We start from the raw sequence: 26,108 nt of genomic DNA, 5'->3' as shown, positions 1-26,108 counted from the left end.
ATTTGTGTAGTGTCTTCTCATTCAGTCAGCCTACATGCAGACATTTACAGTTCATCACTAAACTCTCAGTTGTTTGAGTTTGTATGTAATAGAGATCTTGTAAAATGGCGACAGACCCAGATGGAAAACATTTACATCAATATGGAAACGCACAAAACAAATTCAGAAGATTTATTTATACGAAAAATACTTTAGGTACATACAAGCTGTACAGTAAATGTCTTTCAGAAATTAATTCCACTCCATTGTGAAAAAGAAAGCTGATAAAATGATATGAAACTGAATCATTTAGAAAAACTCAACGGCTTTATAAAATTGAGCCCGAGCGCACACCCACACACAAGCACACACCATGTTTGAAATGACCGAGAAACAAAAATTTAAATCAAAATAGACTTTTAGATCACATTTTGCAGCCCGCATATATTTAAACGTGATCCCCCCCCAAACCCCGAGAATTGGTATGGTCAATTTGTTACCAAAAGCACAAAAGTTGGCCACCATCTAGAGGCATCCCTTCCTTGGTGTAGGATGGAGGACAGCTGTCATGTCAAGTTTTAGTGTGCACACTGGGGATTGTGAAGGAGGCATTGGCAGTTTTGTCACATTAAGCACTCTTGTTTAGGTTCAGCAATTCAGAATATGAATATTTCAGTTGATGGTCTACGCCTATGGATGCATTGCATAACAGAGATGCACCCCAATAATGTAGCTCCAGTTTACCTAGTAATCTGTTACCAAATTGCTGCTTATGTAAGGCTTTACATCAAACAGACACTTGTTAGGAGTTTAGTGAATAATATATAAAACCTTTTCAAAGCACCCAAACACCAGCTGTTTCCCTCTACATCAAGACTTCTTATAAAACTATATTCATATCCAGCACAATCATGTTTTTATTTATCTCCTTGGTCCAATCACCCAGTCCATTTGTACACAGACGCCAGCTCATTCAAACTGGCAGAGCTCCAAGTTAACTCCCACCACATCTGCTGATCCCCCTTCTTGCCTCTTCCTCCGCAGCTCACAGTTCTGCGCTGCAGAGGTCCTGACTTGTGGCCCTGTTAGTCCCCACGGCCAATCGCCCCTCACTCATTCAGGGACAGAATTATGTCATCCTCAAGGTCAGAGTTGTCGGAGCTGTCTGTTTGAGGGTGAGATGGGAAAAGAAACTGTTACTTACCCAGTCATCTGTCAGTGTTTTTGAGTCATGACAAAAACAAAGCAGCATCAGCAGATTTCTCTGGGTTTCTGTGCCACTCTCACACTGACCGTTTATCACAATAAAAACAGTACGTCCGCTAAAATTAATCTACCCCTAATACTGACTCTGCAAGGGTAGCAAGTGTTTGACTTAGTGTTGTCACAATACCAAAATTCTGACTTTGGTACGGTAACTGCATAAAGTACCCCTATTACCCCATTAAAAAAAATGCAAGAACAACAAACAGGACATCAAAACTGAAAAAAATTAATTTAAATATATTTTTTTTTATTGGTATAAATCCTAAACATTAAGATACTTTGTGTGAAATTGCTTTTAAATTCAGATTTGCACACCAATTCAATTCACACAACAGTATGCATGCACGTTGCTTGCATCTTGTACTTAACATTTACAACTTGACATTTGATTTGTTCAGTTTAAAATGACGCATTTATACCGTTATGCCTGGCTTATGCCTGAAAATTTATTGCTAATGGCTCAATATAACATTGCTGGGGTCTGTGTTGTTTACATTGCTAATCACAGCCGAAAGAGTCTACTAGCATTTAGGAACAAAATAGGTTATAACAAAATAATTCTCATTGGACTATTTGAAGGGAGGCTTTGAAACATGTCTTTTAATTGGTTAATTAAGTAGTTCATCGAAATGCTTCATGATGTTGGAATAGACCCTACCCACCGACGTCACAAAATCACGTGCTCACTGTATGGTTCCGCCCCCTTGTCCGTCATTTTGTGTCTGTATTATCAATGGTCTCAATTGATCGAGCAATTTATAATGCATTTCATGGAAGACTCGGTGCTTTCGGATGCCGTAAACTCACTTGATGCGTTGCATAAAAGGCGTTATGTGGAAAAGCTTCAGTTTATCCATTCGCCAGATCCATATTTGATGCCTAAATCGATGTTTTTCGACCCGCTGTCTCCGCCGTATTTGCCTGACATCTGCTAGCAACCCTGATATGTACAACTATCTTGTCCACACTAAATCAGCCTATTCTCACGAAAGTTTGAAAAACTTTAAGAGCTTGGAGGCTTATAAATACTTCGTTGCTGGTTGGGTGAAACAGGTCCTCGTCCACGAAAATTCGGCAGGAATCTATCTTGTGCTTGGAAAGGTGAGTTACAAAATTTTCAATTCAAAATCTTTTGTTATTGCTAACATCCACTGTCAAGTCTAATGTATTTCATGTCGTTTGTCAATGGAGTTAGGGCTTTTAATGTTTATATGGTTTAGCGATAGCACTCTCACTACATACATACGTGTATGTTGTCGGCGATTAGCCTAGCAATGATCTTAATTGTGGTTGTCAGCCCAAAACCCTCTAAATATATATTAAATGCATCTTACCAGATATAAAATGACTACTACATAATCTGTGGTAATCGTTTGGAGCCCAGTTTTCTCGTCGAATTGCAGCAGCCCATCTTGCGCTCTTCTCTCCGGGTCTCTCGGAATCCGGTAGAACTTCAAGTCTCTCCGTCTTCTCCGTCTATCTTCTCTGTTATTGCAACCGACCGCCACACACGCCTTCACCATTTTGATTATTAATGTTAACGAGCAGAAAAAAACGTCGTAAATAGGAGGAATGTACGTAGCCGTAACAGGTAAACATGATGTGTTGACGGACAAGTGGGCGGCACCAGTCAGGAGGAAGGAGTTGTGACGTCACGTGGGTAGAGTCTATAGCTTCTACCAAGTGCGACAGATGTCTTATAACCAGTGTTGTCATGGATTACTTCAAAAAGTAATTTAATTACTGAATACACCTCAAAAAAGTAATCTAGTTACTTTACTGATTACTTTATTATCAAAGTAACTAAGTTACTTTAAAAGTAAATTATCAGTTACTTTCTACCAATTTTTCTCCTTTTGCTGCCTCAACATAAAAATGACAAAAGAAAAATGTAATCGCATGTAAGTGAATTTCTCACATAAGGCTTAACCTTTGAGTTAGCGGGGGTTTAATTAGTCGATGGAGTTGATTTCAACCACCATTGATTCGCGCTAGCTTAGCCACTCTGGAGCCCTGAAACTAACAAATAACTGACAAACTGCACAGAATTTGTTCAAATCAACTCCAACGACTAATTAAACCCCCGCTAACGCCATGATTAAGCCTAATGTCAAAAATTCTGAACTTCCCCTTTAAAATGAAGACCTAGCCGATAAAATGTTGTCTATAAAAGTTGTAAAGCAATCAAACAAACAACAAAAATTAATGAAATGAACAAGAATCCTACAGCGTATTTCATAATGGGTCAAAATCATTTTTCAAACAGATCATGTGACCCGCGCCTTAGAGACTACCCTTTGCTTTGCTTAGCCAAAACTACTCATGAGGAGGCAAGATGGATATCTAGAATTTCTTTAAACCTAAGCTTTCAGACGCTACCAACAACTGAGCTTGAACAGTTGATTGAACACCAACGGTGTAAAGATGTGTTTACAGTAGAGTTGTTCCGATCACGTTTTTTTGCTCCCGATCTGATCCCGATCGTATTAGTTTGAGTATTTGCCGATCCCGATATTTCCCGATCTGATTGCTTTTTTTTGCTCCCGATTTAATTCCAATCATTCCCGATAATTTTTCCCGATCATATACATTTTCACAATGCATTAAGAAAAAAAATGAATAAAAGTCGGACGAATATATACATTCAACATACAGTACATAAGTACTGTATTTGTTTATTATGACAATAAATCCTCAAGATGGCCTTTACATTATTAACATTCTTTCTGTGAGAGGGATCCACGGAGAGAAAGACTTGTGACTTTGTATATTGTGACTAAATATTGCCATCTAGTGTATTTGTTGAGCTTTCAGTAAATGATACTGTGGCCATCCCAAATGCATTATGAGAAGTGGAACCATGACTGTGCAACGTGCTACCAAATGCTATATCTTCTCTGCGTTGGGAAATAACATAAGGTGTTAAAACAATGATCAATTGCCACCTTGCTTCCCCACATTGCTTCCCATGATATTTCTAATCATAGGGAGAGGGATTGCAAGGTTTTAACCAATTAATTAAAGGTTCCAAAGGCTGCCAAAGTTCACTCTACTCATTTTGCGCTGCCTTTTATCTCTCTATATAGGTAAAACGGCGTTATTACAGATTGAGTGCGACAATGAGTGAGAGGGTCATGCAGCGCATGCAATAATTGCATTATATATTTTAACGGGATACATTTTTTTTTAAATTAATTGCCGCCGTTATCGGGATAAATTTGATAACCCTACCTTAAGCCTGAACTAAAGACTCTGGATGAGTGTAACATTATGTCTGTGACGTTAAATACAATTAGAAAACGATTTAATAAAAAAAAAATATATATATATATATATATATGTATTAAAAAAGGCATGGCCGATATTTTTTTGCCGATTCCAATACTTTGAAAATGACGTGATCGGACTCCCGATCGATCGGGACATCTCTAGTATACAGTATTGGCCAAAAGTTTGGAGAAACCTCAAAGGTGGATACTTTTAAGAATGTAGAATATAAAACCTGTTTCCAGTTATTTCACTTTTTTTTTTTTTTTCATTCCACATGTTCATTCGTAGTTTTGATGTCTTCAGTGAGAATTTACAATAGTAGTGAAAATATATAATACATAAAAATGATGAAGTGTGTCCAAACCTTTGACTTTTGTTTCATGTTTTGCCCCCAGTTCTATAAAAGTAAAACTTCGCCTATGATTACAAACTCTAACTATAAAATGTACATAAAGGCTGGTTACAAACTGTAGAAGTGCTGGCTGTATTTCCAGAGAGTGTTTGTGGTATATCTCCTGCCGTTCACTGTTAGCATTCTAACAAGGCAGCGAGGATATGCTGTTGACCGCCATGGCAGACAGGGCTCAAACAGCATGGTAATATATGTGACCCGTCCCCCCCTCCAATGAGAAAACGTGAGATGTGATGTGACTCCCTAACTCAGGGGTAATATTTTCTATTCAAATGCTCTTCGTACATGACTACAGTGTTCTTCATTCTACATACATTATGAGGCAACAACAAAATAGTAACGCACAGCCACTAAGGAAACTAGGGCTGCAGCTATCGATTATTTTAGTAGTTGATTAATCGGTGACCTATTTAGTTTGAATAATCGAGTAATCGGATTAGGAACATGAATTAAGATACCTGCGGTGAGCCTCAAATAGTATTAAAAAAAAAAGAATAAATAAATGAGGATCTATGTACAACAAAACAACAGTTGGCTAACTTACATAGCAAAAGTCGGCTAGCTTAAATGCGATAAAATGCTAATTTTTTTTTTTTTTTTTTTTTTTTTACAATGCTCTTAAATGGTTCAGACACATATTCCGACAAAAAAGGCTAAATATACTAGTTAACTAAATTACTAATACATTAACTCATTTGCTCCCGGAATCGTATAAATACGTTTTATTTTTAAATGCTCAACTCTCCCGCAACCGTATTTATACGTCTTTTGCGTTTTTTTTTTATAAGAAGCATATATAGCTTCCACTGTACCTGAGAAACAAAGAAAAACGCTCCAAATCAATTTTAAAGCAATAAAACTGGCCACTGGAGGGCAGTAACGCATTTTGGAAGACTAGACAAGCCGATTCAACAGCAGTGAACGGCCGGCCAGCATTGTCAAAGCGCTGGCGGATTGAGCCCAGGCGGCGCTCCGTCCGGACAAAACAACGAGAGGACGCCTGGGACACCAGGCGCTGGACGATCGTGCAAAACGAGTAAAACCCCCCGTGGAGCGGCTCGCCTAGCAGACCCTGCAGAAATGCAAAAATAATCCATTTTTGTGAGACAGACAACGATGAGGGAAAAGTTTACACAGTCGACGTGGCGACAACGGCGTCATCTCGGCGACAAACCGTCATCTCTCATAGTGACGGGATCTGTCGTTCACTTGAGTAAACGAATCCATTCCGGTTCGTTCAGTAAAACGATTCGTTCAAACGAATCGTTCAACGAATCGTTCGCCCCCCTCATCTCCCTCCCCACCCAAATGAATCGTTCGGTTAGTGAACGGGAAGTGACGTTGCCGAACGAATCACCAAAGACCGCTTCGCAGTATAACTGAACGGGAAGTGACATTGCTTGGTCCCTCCCTCTCTTGCACATTGACCACTCGTCGTAGTTTCAGAAATGAGTGACAGGCGATATCATTCTGCTCTCAGAGACAGCCTCGTCTCCCTCCCGCTGCTGCAAAAGCGAGGGAGGACTTCCGCGTCGTCTGTCCTAGTTCTATGGGCTCAAAGTCATGGCTCGTGCTTGCATTTCGAATTAGGACACGGTTAAACATTTTCCTTTTGAGGGGGAAGTCGGGGTTTGGGGTCGGGGGCGCACGGACTTTCTTTAGCATGATCTTGCTCACATATACAATGCTGCTGCTAACAGCCAACGCGGCATGCTTGCTGTCACGAAAATAAAAATAAATCGAAAGTTTAATTTCTAATTATGGAACGGCCAACACATCATATTAACCTCTCGCTCTGTTGTATTTTTGTTTTTTATTATTAAGATGATCGTTTTGAATTTTTGCACTGGTATTAATAAATAAAATAATCCGGTCAGCTCCCCTGTCGTCCCCGCATCTCAGATCGTCAAATGCTGACGAGAAATAATTGTTTGCTTTATGATTTCGCCTTTCTACTCTTATTAGTCTGTTAAGAAAAATGTAGACATATTGCGACATCTCCCGTGTCCGCGCGCTTTGTTTTTGGGGCGCTTGAGTAGCACATGATGGACGGATTGACATAATTTGTCAAACCAACCGACACCCTCTGACACGAAAAAAAAAAAAAAAACACTCGGAAAAAATTGACATGTATATACAGTTTCATTGCAAATCAGTATTATGGTGATCATACTAAATATTATTTTTTTTCTGTGCACATATGAGGTACATATCGCTGCCATGAAGCCTCCATATAGTGACAGTTCTCTGCCCGCTTCACTGCCGTCACGCGACCGCAGCTCAGGTTTTGCTTGCCTCGTAGCTACGCGTGTTTTAAATTACTGTAAATTTGATAGTATATCGTCATAGGCACAGTCCCGAGTCTGTTGAGAAAAGTAGAACACTAAACCATGCTCGCTAGATTTGTGTGGTGTTTTTGTCTTTTTGAGCAGCATTTGATAGGCTCCACGTTAACAAATATGTGACAAAGTCGTTTCCTTTCATTTTATGACTCGTTCACCGCATAGTCATTACTGGAAAGTCAAGTTAGCAGCAAGCTAGGTCAGGAACCGGAGGACCGAATCACTGAACGGGAAGTGACAAAACTCAGTCTTTCCCCCCTGCCTGCACGCTGGCTGCTTATTGGCCACACGTGGAAATGAGTGACATACGCCATGATTCTGTTTCCGCTCCCTCCCCTGCCCGCGATGAGGCTGGCGTCTGATTGGTCGTGTGCGATGTCAGAAGACGCTGCCGCTTGCTCAACGCCCTCCCACGCAGCGAACAAGCGCCACCAACTTCATAGAACGAATCAGTGCAGATGGTGATTAGTTCGGTCTCGTTCACCCAAACAATTCGTTCAAAAAGAACGAATCGTTCGCGACCGATACAACACTAATCTCTCAGTCGTTGTGTGTGAATAAATTGTTACTATTCTATCTAAAGCTCTATTTGTCTGGTTGTTCATAGTATTTTGTAAAAGGAAAACATTATTCAGATGTTTGGGATGTAACTAATGCAAAAAATAGCTTTGTTAAAGTCAAAGTTATGTTTGAAATGTATGCGTTTACAAAAAGCTCATTTTCTCCGTTTTTTCATCAGAAATTGGAAAATTGCTCAAACTAAGCTATTTTCTAATGCTGATTTCTAAAGAATGGAAAAAGATACGAACTTACTTTTTTTTTCTGCTGAAAGAAGAGAGTCCAATCTTTCTTTTGGTGGGTTCAAAGTTTATATAGCTATAGAACAGAATTTTTTGTGGGCCTTGCAAAATCAGTCAAAATCCAGAAAAAACGGCCGGGAGCGAACGGCCTTGCTCTGGTGAAAATGGCTGGGAGTGAAAGAGTTAAAAAAATAGCTCAAACAAAAACTTAGCTTATGTTGGTCTTAACAGGGAGCAGATGGATTCAGCCATGTGAAATGAGTTGGACTAGAGGGCCGTGTATCCACCCAAATCAATAAAACTAAATGCAAACACTTTCAAAACAAACCATTACAACGGCATTTTAATTAAACGAATACTCCAAGCAGCAAATTTTAATCCGAATCTTCTTTTCTAATCGAATACTCGAGTTAATCGATTAATCGTTGCAGCACTAAAGGAAACTAACTTTAATCAGATTACTGGCTTGGAAAAATGAACGCGTTAGATTGCTCGTAAATCAGATTACAGTAACGCGTTACTGACAACACTGCTTATAACAAGCCTTGTATAAAGGCTTTGTTCTGTCTAGTGACTTGCTATCACAGCCCCACGTAAACAAAATAATGTCCAAATAACATGCCATGCAGCTGTCTTCTTTGCAAGGAACAGTATACACGCAGCAGTACATATGGAGTACACGTCCACTTAAGGGCATTTCTTTCTTGTCAGCAAAGATGCTCTGCGTTAGTTACTGTCAAGAGTGTGTGTGTATGCCCCTTTAAGGCCCACATTTGGATCGTTGTGATTTCACACATTTCTTTATCTTATTAAACTACTGGGACTAAAATAAATATGGTACCAAATTATTTTTTACATTGAGGTGGGAAAAAAAGTAGTTATCGTTACTTCTTGCAACAAATGGGCACATTTTCTTTCACTATTGCAATCATCTTGAAAAGATTGGAGGATATAGTTATAAATTATATTTGACTGTTTTTCCCCTAGTTGTCAGGAGGATATTCAATCCAACAAAAGTGTCATGAAATCTATTACTATGAAACACTTTTGGGTGCAAAGAGAGTGATCTTTTAACTTAAAGGTTAGAGCAAGACCTACCAATGACATCCAGTTCTGCATCGTCATTGTCAGAGTCATCGTCATTGTCGTCGTCATCATCATCCTCCTCATCCCCTCCATCTAGCTCCTCCTCGAGAAGGCGAGCCACTTCCTCGTCAGAAGGAGAGAACTCATCATTTCCATCGTCGTCCTCATCTCCACCATTCTCATTCTCAAGCTCTGCTATAAGAGGATCTGTATCAACATCGTCATCAGAGTCGTCATCGTCTTCGTCGTCGTCTTCCTCCTGATCATCATCCTCCTGCAGCACAAAAGACCACAAATATCAAAAGATTGATAAGGTTCCAGGCTATTTGAACCTTTACACAATAACTGGCCGCATAGGCGTTTATGACCCCCATTTGCAAAACGCGAAAGAGGTGCATACATGACATCACTCTTAGCAGAGGTTCACATAAAATATTGCTGACAGTCCTTTGTGCAGTGTCTTCAATTACATGAATATCATTATTAAATAGTGTAAAGAACAATGCTATTTTACATGGATTTAGAGAGGCAGAAGTCTGTAAGACTTTCTCTAATCGTTGCAGCCGTCATAATGGAATATAATCTTGTATGAAAGTCTTCAACAATTGTTAACTGTTGATCTTTATAATCATAATCGACCTACAGGTTGAGAAATCTGGTTAGTCCGCGCAACCTTTTTGAGAACACCTTCTCATTATCTACCCTTCCACATCGTGCGTCGCCATCTTCGAACATATTCCTGTGTAATCGTTACATGAACGTAGGATGCCTGTGCGACTCCCCGCAATTTCCTTCCTTAAATTGTGTCGAAAAGGTGAGTTTTGGGCATTTATCACGTAATTTCCCTTCTGTAAATGCTTGGTAAAAATCAGTTAAATGAATAAAAGATATATATATATATATATATATACATAAATATAATGCAGTTCAATACCTGATCTTCCTCATCCTCCTCCTCCTCCGCGAGCCTTTGTCGGCCAACTTCGTAAAGCCGACAGACCGTGTCCGTGTTATTGGAGTCTTGATTCTACGAAATTAAAGCATGAACTGTCTATATAAAAAGTAAGCTTCACCTCGTAAGCATATTGAAATGGCAATGTTACATAACTTACCTCGATCACAGCAAGGTAGCAGTCTTTAGAGTCTGTACACAGATCAAAAATATTCTTCTTGACGTCAATAGTGGCTGAGGGAAGAAAGAAAACACTTAAGTTAAGCCTGCATAGTGTAAATGTAACTAAATAATATTGCATAGAAGACAAGGTGGAGGAATGAGTACACTGAAACACCGTACCAATAGGTTTGTAGTCTGTGGCATTGAAAGTCCGGAAAGATGAACCAAATGGACTTTTCATCTGCACCTCCATCATGTCGTCTTCATCATCAGCCTGCAGTATTGCTGCAGACACACGACGGGCCAGAGTGAGCTAGTCAGATAGGGACTTTTTTTTTTTTTACATCGACTTATATGGCCTTTTTTTTTTTTTCTTTCCTGGGTCACTACCTATTAGAAGCAGCCGATAATGATATTTTGTAACCAATATCCATTTTCCACAAAAGGGAAACTATTGGTCAACATTTTAATAAATAAAAGCTTTATCAATTGACTTTGTGTAATGCCTTTAGCATGTTTATTGACGTTTTTCAGGCTTGTAACATACTGACAAAAAAGAACAAACGTTCAGGAAACTGCCAAGGTCAAGCAAACATACACTAAAGAAGGGACGTCCAAATCACATATTTTTGCACCAGAGTCTGAGTTCGAGTTACCTGATTTTCAGAATCTGCAGATACAGAGTCCTAATCCAAAACCGTGTTTTTTTTTCTTCTTTTTTTTAAAAGTGTTTTTTTTTTAGTTTGAACAAGTTTCAAACATGTTACAGTATTGTACTGTTTACAGTACTTCCGCTTTTTCCGGGAGTGTTGCGGAATATAAAACGTATATTTTTGTTTCTTTTGGCAATGACATTGTATTTCTGGATTATTTTGTTACTTTTTAGCCCTGAAAAAAATTGAAGAAAAAAAATGAAAAACCCAATCCTTTTGACCTGATTCCAATCCTATGAAAGATGGCCTGATCGGACAGATTTCCGATCATGTGATCGGATCGGGGACATCCCCACACTAAAGGTAAAGAGAAACAGTTTTCTACACCCTTTAAAGTTCACCAAAAAAAGAAATTGAAATGGTTATTTTATTGCCGTGTAAAATTAAAACAAATAACGCTGAGTTCTCAAGGTGACATATTTAAAAAAAAAAAAAAAAACCCACTAAATTATGGAGACCACAGCTACATGCAACATTGATATTAACAATTTTGCCTCTAATGCAGATGTACAGCACTTTATATTTAACTCGCAAAGCCTTCTAAAGTTGTGGTACGTATCAAAACCTAAGCACAAGCACAATTCTGCAAGCAATGTTCAAGCCCCTGCGGATGGCGACCAAATACTAGTATACTTCCCAACATTAGGTGTTTATTTACCTCCATAAATGACAGTCCCATTGTTGTTGAAGACTGTCCTGCACTGGTCCAGGGCAGGAACTGTGTGAAGCAGGTGGAAGGTTCGCAGATCCCACTAAGAACTCAGATTAAGGAACACAGCATGCCATGCTTGACCAGAAACAAACTACATAAATGCATTAATCTGAGCAATTCAACTGCTCCATGATATTTGTTCAATGTTAAACGATGAGTCAGAATCCTCAAGGATACAATTTCTGTGTTGATGATGACCTCAAGGCCATTGGGGTGGAAAACGCCACTGATGTTCATGTTGAACTTGTCAAACTTGTGGATGGCCTGAGCTGAGCGCACATCCCACAACACGCCATCGTTCAATACCAGGTCATCTGTAGGGTTGAAGGTAGCACAGTTCCTCTTGTAGTTATTAGCGAGGTCTGGGTTGTTTAGAGTCAGTGTCACCTGCCCTGTCTGGATGTCGTAAATCTAAAAAAAGAGCAAAAGTTGATGTGAGCAGGCTGTCATCCATGAAGGTCAGCATATTCTCTGCATTTAATATTCAATGCAGATACTTTTAAATACTGGCATCCATACACGCGCTAGCTGCTCCTCAGTCCCAATGACACGATCTTGTGACAGCTTGCTGAACTCCACATAATGGTCACCCATAAAAGAATGCCTGCACACAATAGAGGTGGAAATTTTCATGTATAATTAGAATATCAGTTTGAGTATAAAGCAATACAAAGCATGTCAGAGCTTGTTGGCGGGCTCAGGATCAATTAGAATAATGTTGCCTAGGCTGCGCTATCGGATGAATGAATCAGATTCCTGGTGTGCTCTGAGGTGAAACTTGCCGGCCCCAGGCTATTGGCGTGCATAATTAAACGAGCCCTGTTTTGACAGTTTCAAACTGCTCGAGCAGAGATCAAACTTCTTTTAACTCCTTGCCATTGACGATGATAGACATCCAATCACGTGGCTCTCTTCATCATTCTGCTGTCAACTCTTTTGAGCAAACGAGCAATATTTTAAATGAATTATCTAATAGGTAATTGATTATATGAAAGAGCATGATGCTAACTGAATCTACCTAGGGTTGAAACGGTTTATAATGATTATGATTAATGTTAAAGATATTCTATATTGCGTAATGTGTTTTGCTGTGTGCTTAATATACTGTATATACACTCATCGGCCACTTTATTAGGTACACCTGTCCAACTGCTCGTTAATACTTAATTTCTAATCAGCCAATCGCATGGCGGCAACTCAGTGCATTTAGGCATGTAGACATGGTTTAAGACAATCTCCTGCAGTTCAAACCGAGCATCAGTATGGGGAAGAAAGGTGATTTGAGTGACTTTGAACGTGGCATAGTTGTTGGTGCCAGAAGGGCTGGTCTGAGTATTTCAGAAACTGCTGATCTACTGGGATTTTCACGCACAACCATCTCTAGGGTTTACAGAGAATCGTCTGAAAAAGAAAAAATATCCAGTGAGCGGCAGTTCTGTGGGCGGAAATGCCTTGTTGATGCCAGAGGTCAGAGGAGAATGGCCAGACTGGTTCAAGCTAATAGCAAGGCAACAGTGACTCAAATAACCACCCGTTACAACCAAGGTAGGCAGAAGAGCATCTCTGAACGCACAGTACGTCGAACTTTGAGGCAGAAGGGCTACAGCAGCAGAAGACTACGCCGGGTGCCACTCCTTTCAGCTAAGAACAGGAAACTGAGGCTACAATTTGCACAAACTCATCGAAATTGGACAATAGAAGATTGGAAAAACGTTGCCTGGTCTGATGAGTCTCAATTTCTGCTGCGACATTCGGATGGTAGGGTCAGAATTTGGTGTCAACAACATGAAAGCATGGATCCATCCTGCCTTGTATCAACGGTTCAGGCTGGTGGTGGTGGTGTAATGGTGTGGGGAATATTTTCTTGGCACTCTTTGGGCCCCTTGGTACCAAATGAGCATCGTTGGAACGCCAAAGCCTACCTGAGTATTGTTGCTGACCATGTCCATCCCTTTATGACCACAATGTACCCAACTTCTGATGGCTACTTTCAGCAGGATAATGCGCCATGTCATAAAGCTGGAATCATCTCAGACTGGTTTCTTGAACATGACAATTCACTGTGTGACAGTTCACTGTACTCAAATGGCCTCCACAGTCACCAGATCTCAATCCAATAGAGCATCTTTGGGATGTGGTGGAATGGGAGATTCGCATCATGGATGTGCAGCCGAAAAATCTGCACCAACTGTGTGATGCCATCATGTCGATATGGACCAAACTCTCTGAGGAATGCTTCCAGCACCTTGTTGAATCTATGCCACGAAGAATTGAGGCAGTTCTGAAGGCAAAAGGGGGTCCAACCCGTTACTAGCACGGTGTACCTAATAAAGTTGCCGGTGAGTGTGTATGTATATATATACATATATATATATACACAATTTATAGGGTGTTATGATGAGGAAATTGTTACATTTAGAATTTTAAGGTAAAAAAAACATTGTTTCCCGGGAAGCATGTAGGTGTTTTTTGTTGTTGTTGTTTTTTAAGGGGGCGGGGGTATTGATATTTTTGTGATGATACCAATAAACATACCATTTTAATCTTTAGCCCCTGATTGACAATTAAAGAGCTGTAATCTAAAATTTGTGTGATCTCATTCATCCCGATACAAAGATGGATTAAACAAATCATACATATAACACTGTACCAATTCTATATCTGTCCTACAGTCATAGAATACAATTTTTGCTCAATGCTGATGGTTTAATGCACTGTGATGAAAACAGAGCCAAAATGCTCAAGTAAGAATCAGATAAAGGACATGTAACTCATTAATAGCCCAGACACAATGTGAAGGAAAACAAACATGCCAAGATTGGACAGAAAAAGTATGAATTAAAATGTCTCTATCATAATTTAAACACTGTTTTGAAGTGTACAGCCAACGATCATGTCATGAAATATTCTTTTCAGATAAATGGCTTACTTCATGATGAATACAGACTTCATTCCCCAGAGTGAAGATGTTGGGAAATTCCAAGAGGCGGATGTTAAAATTAGGGAGCCATCCTGAAAACACAAAATTTTAAATTTAGGGCTAGCAGCTAACAATAGATTACAAACCCAATTCCAATGAAATTGGTATGTTGTGCTACTCATAAATACAAACAGAACACAACGATTTGCATATCATTTATTCAGTCATCTCCTGTACAGCTTATCCGCACTCGGGTCGTGGCGGTTCTGGAGCCAATCCCAGGCAGTAGGGCGAGTTACACCCTGACCCGGAGCCAATCAGTCGCATGGCACATACTGTGCAGACCAACAGCTTTTTACACTCTCAATCACACTAATGGAGAATTTATATTGTTATGCTTATCATGCATGTTTTGGGGATGTGGGAGGAAACAGGAGTACCCGGAGAAAACATATGCAGACACGGAGAGAATTTGAAAACTCCGCACAGGAAGTCCGGAGTCTGGGATTGAACCCTTTATCTCAGAACTGTGAGGCGGACGTGCTATTAACTCATTCACCATGCCACCATTTGCAAGTCATGTTCAACCTATCTATATTTAATTAAATACAGTACACTACAAAGACAAAATATGTAATATTAATCTGATACTTAAACTTTGAATTTTATGGCTGCTGCAGCATGTTCCCAAAAAGCTTGGACAGGGTCAGGTCTACCAATGTGTTACATCACCTTTTCTTTTCACAACATTAAAGAAAAATGTTTGTGAACCGAGGAAACTAATTGTTGAAGCTCTATAGGTAGAATTCTTTCCCATTCTTGCTTGATGTACAACTTCTGCTGTTCAACAGTCTGGGGTCTCTGTTGTCATATTTTACGCTTAATAATACGAGACATTTTCAATGGGTGACAGGTCTAGACTTTAGGGCGTTCAGTCTAGTACCCACACTCTATTACCACGAAGGCATGCTGTTGTAACACGAGTAGAATGTGGTTTGGCATTTTCTTGCTGAAATAAAGAAGAAAGCCCATTAAAAAGACATTGCTTGGATGGAAGCATGTTTCTCCAAAACCTGTATATACACCCTTCTGCATTAATGGTGCCTTTACAGATGTTTAAGTTACCGGTATTCATTCAAGGCTTTTGAATTCGCAATTCAGATGGTTCATTTCCTCTTTGACCCGGCGGACACAGCATCCAAAATTACAAAAAACAATTTGAAATGTGGACTCGTCAGACCGCAGAACACTTTTCCACTTTCTATCTGTCTATTTTGAACTCTGATGAACGTGAGATGTGATGTCACTCCCAAATTCAAGGGTAATATTTTCTATTCAAATGCTCTTCGTACATGACTACAGTATTCTTCATTCTACATACATTATGAGCAGGGGTGCACATAAGTGGTCCGCATGCGCGCATGCGTACTGGATGTAGACAAACGCGCTGGCCCTCAACGGCTTCCATACGCTTTTGCGTACCGATGGCTGACCTCTGTATTTGCGGCGGACACGAGAAAATAACTTCTCAAAATGTCGACGAAGTAGGCCACACTGAGTAATTACTTCCGTGTTCCCCCACCCCCGTCAAAAGACAGACAGACGAAAGAGACGTCACCGGAGCTACCGAAAAAAAGGACTTTTGCTGAAAAGTGGCTACAGGAGATATCATGGCTAGAAGCAAATGATGCTTGCGCGGAAATGCGGTACAAAATGTGCCGTGAGAATCACAATGTCGCCGATAAGAGCAGCGCATTTTATGTAGGGTCAAAGAATTTCAGCCATCCAAACTTTGAAAAGCACGAAAAAAAACAGAGAGCATGTGGCAATTAAGCAAACTATCGATGTCAAACAGGACCCCACTCGCCCTATGGACAAGTCGCGGAATAAAGGTAAAGAACAGCGACATGCACTGACAAACGTGTTTTTGCTCGCATTTTGCAAAGCTAAACATGCACGTTCAATGAGGTCTTATGAGGAGGACATCCCACTTTTAAAAAGGCTTGGAGTTAATGTGGGAGCCGCATAACGCCCTTTATTTTGAATTGGTGCTTTTATGTTTATTTCTTTACATTTCACTTCATAGTAATGCCAATTTTGTTGTGCCAGTTGATGTTAATCAAGCATTAATTGTTAATATAATTAATTAAAGTTAATTGGCTCTAAGTAAAGCTTGTCATAAATTTATCGCATCAGGCGGGTCGGCTCTCAAGCTCAATGAGGACCAAGTCACATCTCCAGGTCTTCCTCTGAGAACCTGGGCAAAAAAATTATGTGCACCCCTGATTATGAGGCAACAACAAAATAGTAAGGCACAGGCACAAAGGAAACTAACTTTAATCAGATTACTGGCTTGGAAAAATGAACACTAAGTTAGATTCGTCGTTACTGAAAGAAAGATTACAGTAACGCGTTACTGACAACACTGCTTATAACAAGCCTTGTATAAAGGCTTTGTTCTGTCTCGTGACTTGCTATCACAGCCCCACGTAAGCAAAATAATGTCCAAATAACATGCCATGCAGCTTGCTTCTTTGCAAGGAACAGTATACACGCAGCAGTACATATGGAGTACACTTCCACTTAAGGGCATTTCTTTCTTGTCAGCAAAGATGTTCTGCGTTAGTTACTGTCACGAGTGTGTGTATGGCCCTTTAAGGCCCACAGTTGGACCGTTGTGATTTCACACATTTCTGGTCTGAACTGGTCCAGAGAAGCCAGTAGCATTTAGGTGTCATCTGCGAGTTGTTGATCAGTGGCTTTTGCTTTGCATATTTATTTTTAACTTGCACATATGGATGTAGTGCCGAAATGTATTTACTGATGTTGGTTTTATGAAGTGCTCCTGAGCCCATGTGGAGATATCCGTTAGACTTTTATGTCCGTTTTTGATGACATGGCGCCTAAGGGATCGAATGTCACAGGCATTCAATATCTGTTTTCGACCTAACCGCTTATATATCAGTGATTTCATCAGATTTTCTGAACCTTTTGATGACCTCAGATGATAAAATCCCTAAATTCTTAGTAATTGTCGTTGAGGAACATTGTCCTTAAACTGTTCGACTATTTTCTCACGCACTTGTTCATAAAGAGGTGAACCCCCATCCCATCAATTACCCTTTCATCCGTGGGATCTTACAAACAGATGTTAGATGAGCCTTCCTCAACTTTGTCAGCCTTTTTTGGCACCTGTTCAAGCTTTTTTTTGTTTGTTTTTTATAAATTCTAAGTTAATGATTATTTGCTAAAAACAATTTATCAGTTTGAACATAGTATTCTGTTGTATTCATGTTTAAATCAACGTCCATACTTCTTTGGAGATGGGCTTGTAATCGCTAAAATGGTCACATAGTCCGAAGCTCATCCGCTTACCCGAGAGGGCTCGAGGTGAGTTATGGCTGAGCTGTGACAACTGTAGCTGGCTTCCTCCTGGCCTGTAAAAACATTGTAGAGTTTCAGTTGGCCCGTGCAGGTTCCAAGCATCAGGAAACGCTCTCGAGCTGAGAAGGCACAGCACATGAATCCACTCTCGTCTTCATCAGCTTCTCTAAATACAGAGATTGGACGAAACCTGGCAAAAGTAAAGCAAAAGTGTAAGAAAACAAAATCAGCAAACAAAAAAAGTTTGCATGCCAACCTGCTGAAAATGAGGTGTCTGTCAAAGCATCCTCCATCGACTCCTCCGTATTTCGGGTAGATGACCCTCCTTGTGTGTCGGGACGTGAAGTTAATAGGTGCTTGTCGTCTCTGTTTGGGCTCAGGACACTGATGAGGGGTGAAGAGAGAAAAAGGCGGGCAGGTTGCGACTGGGTTTTTACAGCGCGCGTGCTGTTCCCGCAGGTACTCAGTGATGATACTGTCTAATGCAGGTGGCGAGGGCATGTGCCTGTCAAACTGTTTCTTTATGGCTGGTGTTTGGCTGAAGGCGCCGTGGTCTGACTTCTGCCTCAGAACTCGAGTTTTCTTGCAGCTCATCACATTGCACGACGTGTGCCGCTCGCGAGAGAAAACGATTCGTCCGATCAGAGGAGAGCCGTTGCTGCAGTGAGGCACAGATGTTGAGGCTAAAGCAGTTGTGGAGGGTGCGACAGGTTGCGATGTTGAGGGGCGTGCTTGTAAATGGCCGGGTGACTGAGTTGGTAAGTGAGAGGGATGGTTGCTGAGTCTTGACCCCACACCATTGGCCAGTCGTGGGGTGCGAGGTAGAGTGGTGATGGCGGCGGTAGTGGGGGTTACAGCAACAAAAGGAGAGGCAGAAAGTGATGAATGAGAGACACACGCCATCGGGAGATCTGCCTCTTTGGTGAGAGCCGTCGCCGTGTCTTGAAGGCCTTTGGCTACAAGATGGTTCCTAATAAGTAGCAGCAGCTCTTTCTCTGGAAAGGTGATCCTCGACTGAGCGACCACACTTGCTCTTTGCAGCCAAGCGAGGGATACATCAGTACCTATCAGCAAGGGTTTCCCTGATATTCTTTCCATGAGCTCAGCCGCAAACTTGCAAAACTTGACATGCTCGCTGCGTTTGTCCTGGAGCACAGGCTCCTTCATGAGCTGCTGGATGTGTCCGCTGCTGAACAACGGTAGCTTACTGATGATCTGTCTGACAGAAGTGGACCGAGACAGACCGACCAGAGCTTTGCAGGCAAGAGCTCGGATCTGATCTGCATCTGTAATTGGCATCTTGACCGTCAGTAGGGACAGCAGCACCTACAGGAATATATGCATTTTTAAAATAGATTACCAAAGACAGGCAAAGAAGGCATGTTTACAAAAAGCATAGCGTCTGGTGGATGTATTCTCTTGTAGTTCATTATGTTTTGCTTTGTTTTTGTCCCCCCCCAATCAAAATTGTCAGTGAAATATAAGAAACACCCACCCAAACCATTTGATCAGTTACAGAGAAGTTGCAGCGGGCAAAATTTATCACGTGACTTTTCATAAAAAAATAAAAGAATTAAGACCATAAGAAACCATATGTCCATACATGTGGAAATCACATTTTGGGTCATGTAGGCCACAACATTAAGATTTGGTAAACAAGTGTAGGCTCCATGCCTCCCCCAAATATACATATACAGTGGGGAGAACAAGTATTTGATACACTGTCAATGGGTTTTCCTATTGGCAGTGTATCAAATACTTGTTCTCCCCACTGTGTGTATATATATATATATATATATATATATACACACACACACACACACACACACACACACTCACCGGCCACTTTATTGGGTACACCATGCTAGTAACGGGTTAGACCCCCTTTTGCCTTCAGAACTGCCTCAATTTTTCGTGGCATAGAATCAACAAGGTGCTGGAAGCATTCCTCAGAGAGTTTGGTCCATATTGACATGATGGCGTCTCACAGTTGGTGATTTGAGTGACTTTGAACGTGGCATGGTTGTTGGTGCCAGAAGGGCTGGTCTGAGTATTTCAGAAACTGCTGATCTACTGGGATTTTCACGCACAACCATCTCTAGGGTTTACAAAGAATCGTCCGAAAAAGAAAAAATGTCCAGTGAGCGGCAGTTCTGTGGGAGGAAATGCCTTGTTGATGCCAGAGGTCAGAGGAGAATGGCCAGACTGGTTCGAGCTGATAGAAAGGCAACAGTGACTCAAATAACCACCCGTTACAACCAAGGTAGGCAGAAGAGCATCTCTGAACGCACAGTACGTCGAACTTTGAGATTTGTTTTTCAAATGTAAAGTGCGTTATAAATAAAATGCATTATTATTATTATTATTATTTGAGGCAGATGGGCTACAGCAGCAGAAGACCACGCCGAGTGCCACTCCTTTCAGCTAAGAACAGGAAACTGAGGCTACAATTTGCACAAACTCATCGAAATTGGACAATAGAAGATTGGAAAAACGTTGCCTGGTCTGATGAGTCTCAATTTCTGCTGCGACATTCGGATGGTAGGGTCAGAATTTGGCGTCAACAACATGAAAGCATGGATCCATCCTGCCTTGTATCAACGGTTCAGGCTGGTGGTGGTGGTGTAATGGTGTAGGGAATATTTTCTTGGCACTTTTTGGGCCCCTTGGTACCAATTAAGCATCGTTGGAACGCCACAGCCTACCTGAGTATTGTTGCTGACCATGTCCATCCCTTTATGACCACAACGTAGCCAACTTCTGATGGCTACTTTCAGCAGGATAATGCGCCATGTCAGAAAGCTGGAATCATCTCAGACTAGTTTCTTGAACATGACAATGAGTTCACTGTACTCAAATGGCCTCCACAGTCACCAGATCACAATCCAATAGAGCATCTTTGGGATGTGGTGGAACGGGAGATTCGCATCATGGGTGTGCAGCCGACAAATCTGCACCAACTGTGTGATGCCATCATGTCAATATGGACCAAACTCTCAGAGGAATGCTTCCAGCACCTTGTTGAATCTATGCCACGAAGAATTGAGGCAGTTCTGAGGCAAAAGGGGGTCCAACCCGTTACTAGCATGGTGTACCTAATAAAGTGGCCGGTGAATATATATATCAAACTCATTGGCAGTGTATTGTTCTCCCCACTGTGTGTGTATATATATATATATACATATATATATATACTGTATATGAAGGGTGTAACAGTACATGTATTTGTATTGAACTGTTTCGGTACGTGGTGCTCAGTTCGGAACGGAGGCGTACCGAACGAGTTTCTGACGTAATGCAACTTACTTTTCGAGGCTGTGAGTCGATCAGGTTACAGTTTCTTTGTGTAGATTATATTTACGCCGTCTTCTATATTATAATGAGGACCAACACGGTACGACAGTAAAACCCAGAAACGTCAACGGCGCGACAACGTGGCCGTCGCAAGAACGCAGTGAAACGCGGGCGTTAAAGTCAATCAGCCAATGCACACCAAAATCTAAAATCTTTGTCATTGGGATTGCTTTTCTCTTTAGCACAGGACTTCTTTTTTCTTCTTTCTTTCAGAAAGAAAGCTGACCAATACGCGGTGTCTGAAAGGCAAATTGTTGTTGGATTATCTTTAAATACCCGCTACTTTTTGAGCAGAATTCTAGTTTTGTATAGGCTAATGTTCCTATTGTTGAAAGCACAAAGGTGTGTAATAACTGGCACATTTATATTTTGCATTTTTTTCTTACTGTACCGAAAATGAACCGAACCGTGACCTCAAAACTGAGGTACGTACCGAACCGAGATTTTTGTGTACTGTTACACCCTTAATGTAACAATTATAATAATAATAACAATTGATTAAAATAAATAAAAACAGAAATGAACTATGGTTATGCCCCCAAACAACATATAAAGAATGTTAGTTTTTTTTGCCTAGTAATTAAGAGGGTTGGAACAGTTTAAAAAGGTTTGTGTCAAAATAATTAGTTAATTCAACTTACAAAAATAAATTAACTGAAATTATTCACGGAAAATCACCTTAATGCCATTGTTGGACTGCACTACATTCCACATTTTTGTGAGCACATTCTCACTCGCTTTGGTCATCTGGGGGAGGCGACGACGCGGAGTGCCCGCAATAAACTTGCCAATGCTGGACATGCGTTTGTCAGGAGCACAGACACAGTTAATGACAACCTGCAGGGCAGACTTCTGGATCTCCGCATCATTCACAAACACTTCTCCCTCTGCTACTGACAGGACAATGTTCATTCCTGAAATAAAAGAAATCCATCTCAAACATATGATGCAGCAGAAAAGTATTCTCTATGCCCTCGTAGTTGCATTTTTCTTTAGCAACAATTTAATATGTACGCATATATGGACAGTGCTCGTGAAAAACTATTTGCCCCCATATTTATTATTTATCACACGCAAAGGTTTCAGTGAACCAAACCAACTGTAACATCACATGGAGACAACCCAAGAAAATACAAAATGCAGTTTCTAAATGAAGATTTAATATACTAAGGAGAAAAACCTATTTGGCCCTTTGTGGAAAAATTAATTGCCTCCTTGACACTAAGGTTTGTGTCACCTTGGAAGCAATAACTGAAATCGAGCATTTGCCAGAATTAGTTATCTTTCACAAATTCCAGTGAGTTTAAGCCCACTTTTCTCTGCAAAATTTTCAAAGTTTCAACTATGCAACCAGGATAAAAATATTGAAGAGTGTAAGCCGTCTCCAATACATATCGTTGCCATATTTATGATTTTGTCATTTAAGATTCGTTCTTTTTTTTTTTTTCTTTTTTTTTTGGCGCTTTAGTGGTAGATGACATTAATTCAGATGTTTGTAGAAGTTGAACCGGCCTCAGTTTGAGAAGCCTAGAGGTTACTGAGCTCCAACAACCTGGATGCAGACAGAGCTGATCTTATATAATTGGCCGACAGGTGGAAATCCATCATAAATAGAAATAAAACAACTTCTATGGGCTGACAATCAAATTTGAAAATGGGAAAATCTAGGCTTTAACATTGAAAAACATGTTGGAAGTATTTACAAAAATATGTTTCTTTGATAACTATTGAAATCATATACAGGTTGTCCCGTTTACGATCGAGTTCCGTTCCTGCGCTGGCGATGTAACCCCGATTTCAGAGTATGTCGAAATTAACCATTTAAATACCTTAAAACAGCCTCTAAATGGAAAAAAACACATGTATTATACGTCATTGTCCAGTCTTCGCCAAGACGCTGGAGCTAGGTCCTAACTGGACAGTGATCTAAGCTCCAAAATGACCATGTCAGACATCCATGTGTTTCGCTGACTTTATTCAGCTGCTCATGAAATCAACACTTGCAGAAAGAAACTAAAATAAAATGTAATTAAATCAGTCTCATCTTCAATACCAGCAATTCAAATTTGTGTTTACAAGTAACTGCTGATAAAACATTAACAAATGATTAGCATGTATCAGTTAGCGTCCGCACACCATCAAAAACCAATCACATAAACCCGCCCCAAGTATTCGACCACAATTGAATACGCACAGTAAACAGTACAAAAGGGATTATATACAGCCGTCGCATCTGGATGCTTCTCAAGCAACAAAGGTGCGCGCAGGCGGTCTCCTCCGTCACTCGGCTGCGCTGAGTGTGCGTATATGGGGTGGGCGGGCGCGTCTGTACATGCATTCACTTCCTGTTCTACGCTTACTGCGCCAAAATTAAAGCATGCATCACTAAACAAAAGTCAACATAAAAAAAAAAAAAAAAAAAATGAAAACGAAACACCGGCGACCGTAAAGTCGAAATTGCTTAAGTCGGGTCCATCGTAACCCGGGGACCACCTGTAATGAAAAATTGAAGTGCATTTCTTATATGGCTCCTTTAAAAGGTACTGTATGGAATTTACAGTGTTCATGTAAATTACTTTTCTACTTTTCATGCATGCTCCACCAACGCCCTGATAAGTACACAGAGAATTTTACAGAGACTGCTCCAAAAAGCCCTATTTCTTCCCTTCAATAGAGTGTTCAGTCAAACACTCTGGGCAAACAACAAGCGCCTTTGCACGTCCACACGGCAGCAGCTCTGTTTCACCTGGCCTCTGCCTAGCCTCTGCTTGGCAAAAATACGCGAGCCGGTAACTGTCCACAATTTAATATGGATTCTGCAAACAATAAGAAGAGACCAACTTCCAGCACAGCAAGTATAACTCGTACAAGCATGCGCACCATGCACAAGCGTAACAAAGAGGCTGTAATTATGCTTTAAGTGTGGCAGTCACATACTGGACTGTCTCAGAAAATTAGAATACACAATATTCTAATTTTTTGAGACAGTCCTGTGTATATATACAGGACTGTCTCAGGAAATTAGAATACACAATATTCTAATTTCCTGAGACAGGAAATTAGAATATTGTGTATTCTAATTTCCTGAGACAGTCCAGTATAAAAAAAATTGACAAGCTCCATATAGCACAATTGCAATTGGTTTGCTGAAATGAAACCTTTGTGTGTGACGACAATGCAAAAAAACTAAGGAATCAATAAGGGACGAAATACTTTTTAACTGCACTGTGAGTATAAGACGAAGATAAATCAATTCTCCAAATGATTGGTCAAATATCAAATTAGATGTCAATTTGAGAAGTGAGACAAATGCACTGTATGATTATTAGCACACTCCCAGTGCACCACAAAAAATATGACATGTTAAAACAAAAGGATATGTGTTGGGGCCTTTTTAATGATGCAGGGACTAAAGGTCGGCCGATATAGACTTTTTTCAAGATCGGCCATCGGCCAATAAGTAGCCGATATAATAGAAGAAGTTATGTTAGCTGCTTGGTTGCTGATCTTTCTCATAAAGGTCAAACAATATGTTGGCTGGCTGGCTACTATATCGGGCCGATATATGAACTTTTTTCAAGAACGCCCTATATAATTGTTATGCTCACTGTTTGGGTGGTGAACTTTCTTATAAAGGTCAACAGAGATACAGTGTATCAGGCCAATATAAGCTGATATACAGCCTGTATAATGACAATAAAGGGCTATTCTATTCTATTCAATATACAGTGGTATCTCGACATACGATCACATCGACATACGATCCTTTCGACATCCGACTTAAAATATGACTCCCCATTTGTCTCGACATATGACGACATCCTCCAAATACGATGAGTTATGACAGCGTCACAATTTCATTGTTTATCCGCAAGACGGACGCACGGCGGATTTTCTTGTGAGACCCATGTTGATAAATCACATGGGTCCCAAGAAGGTTAGTGCAGGTGGTGGAAAAAGGTGACGCTCGGAGTTGAAATTAAGAAGGAAATGATAGAAAAATATGAGCGTGGTGTGCGTGTGAGCGAACTGGCTAGACTACGCGGCTCACAGTCCCCGCCCTTTCACGTCAGTCACACGGTGCGTTCAGTAACAGCATGCAAAACACAACTGCCACATTAGAACCTGATTTGTTACATTAATTTATTATTATTATTATTACCTGTATTAAATTATTATAATTCTGATTTGTATTTACAGTTTATTTGTTTTGCTATGAGTAATTGCTATTAGTAATTATACCTGTAGCAGAACGAATTCATCAAATAATAATGTATTCTTATGGGAAAATCCTGCTCGACATACAGTGGGGAGAACAAGTATTTGATACACTGCCGATTTTGCTGGTTTTCCCATTTGCAAGCCATGTAGAAGTCTGTTAGGTCAGTTACTTCTGGTAATGAGTGGAGAACAGGAGGGGTTCTTAAAAAGGAACTAAGAGCTGAAATATTTATTAGTTGGTAATGTATCAAATACTTATTTCATGCAGTTAAATACAAATGTATTATTTAAAAATTATACAACGTGATTTTCTGGATTTTTGTATTAGATTCCGTCCCTCACAGTTGAAGAGAACTTATGATACAAATTACAGACCTCTACATGCTTTGCAAGTGGGAAAACCAGCAAAATCGGCAGTGTAGTGTACTTGTTCTCCCCACTGTACGACCATTTTTACACACAAACCAGGTCCTGGAACTAATTAAATTTGTATGTAGAGGTACTAGTGTAATGGAATAACTGTATGTGCCTAGTT

The 26,108-nt window shown here is 40.4% G+C and overlaps 1 protein-coding gene across 1 annotated transcript in view; it reads right to left on the bottom strand.

Annotated features, from left to right (window-relative positions):
- Positions 1 to 57: 57 nt before the first annotated feature.
- Positions 58 to 26,108, bottom strand: part of LOC130909417 (DDB1- and CUL4-associated factor 1-like) — a 35,250-nt gene continuing 9,199 nt past the window's right edge. The window contains exons 14-25 of the mRNA XM_057825873.1: positions 22,031 to 22,266; positions 18,255 to 19,324; positions 17,990 to 18,188; positions 14,624 to 14,706; positions 12,214 to 12,298; positions 11,872 to 12,105; positions 11,641 to 11,734; positions 10,450 to 10,554; positions 10,268 to 10,341; positions 10,090 to 10,182; positions 9,168 to 9,429; positions 58 to 1,144 (exon numbers count right to left, since the gene is read on the bottom strand). Of these exons, the coding sequence (XP_057681856.1) occupies positions 1,089 to 1,144; positions 9,168 to 9,429; positions 10,090 to 10,182; positions 10,268 to 10,341; positions 10,450 to 10,554; positions 11,641 to 11,734; positions 11,872 to 12,105; positions 12,214 to 12,298; positions 14,624 to 14,706; positions 17,990 to 18,188; positions 18,255 to 19,324; positions 22,031 to 22,266 (2,591 nt within the window). The 3' untranslated portion in view covers positions 58 to 1,088. The remainder of the gene's footprint in view (positions 1,145 to 9,167; positions 9,430 to 10,089; positions 10,183 to 10,267; positions 10,342 to 10,449; positions 10,555 to 11,640; positions 11,735 to 11,871; positions 12,106 to 12,213; positions 12,299 to 14,623; positions 14,707 to 17,989; positions 18,189 to 18,254; positions 19,325 to 22,030; positions 22,267 to 26,108) is intronic.

This window comes from Corythoichthys intestinalis, chromosome 2 (assembly GCF_030265065.1).
Source record: "Corythoichthys intestinalis isolate RoL2023-P3 chromosome 2, ASM3026506v1, whole genome shotgun sequence".
In the NCBI taxonomy this organism is placed as follows: Eukaryota; Metazoa; Chordata; class Actinopteri; order Syngnathiformes; family Syngnathidae; genus Corythoichthys; species Corythoichthys intestinalis.
Note: the sequence above shows the minus strand (reverse complement) of the source record. Positions and strands in the feature narration are given on the sequence as shown.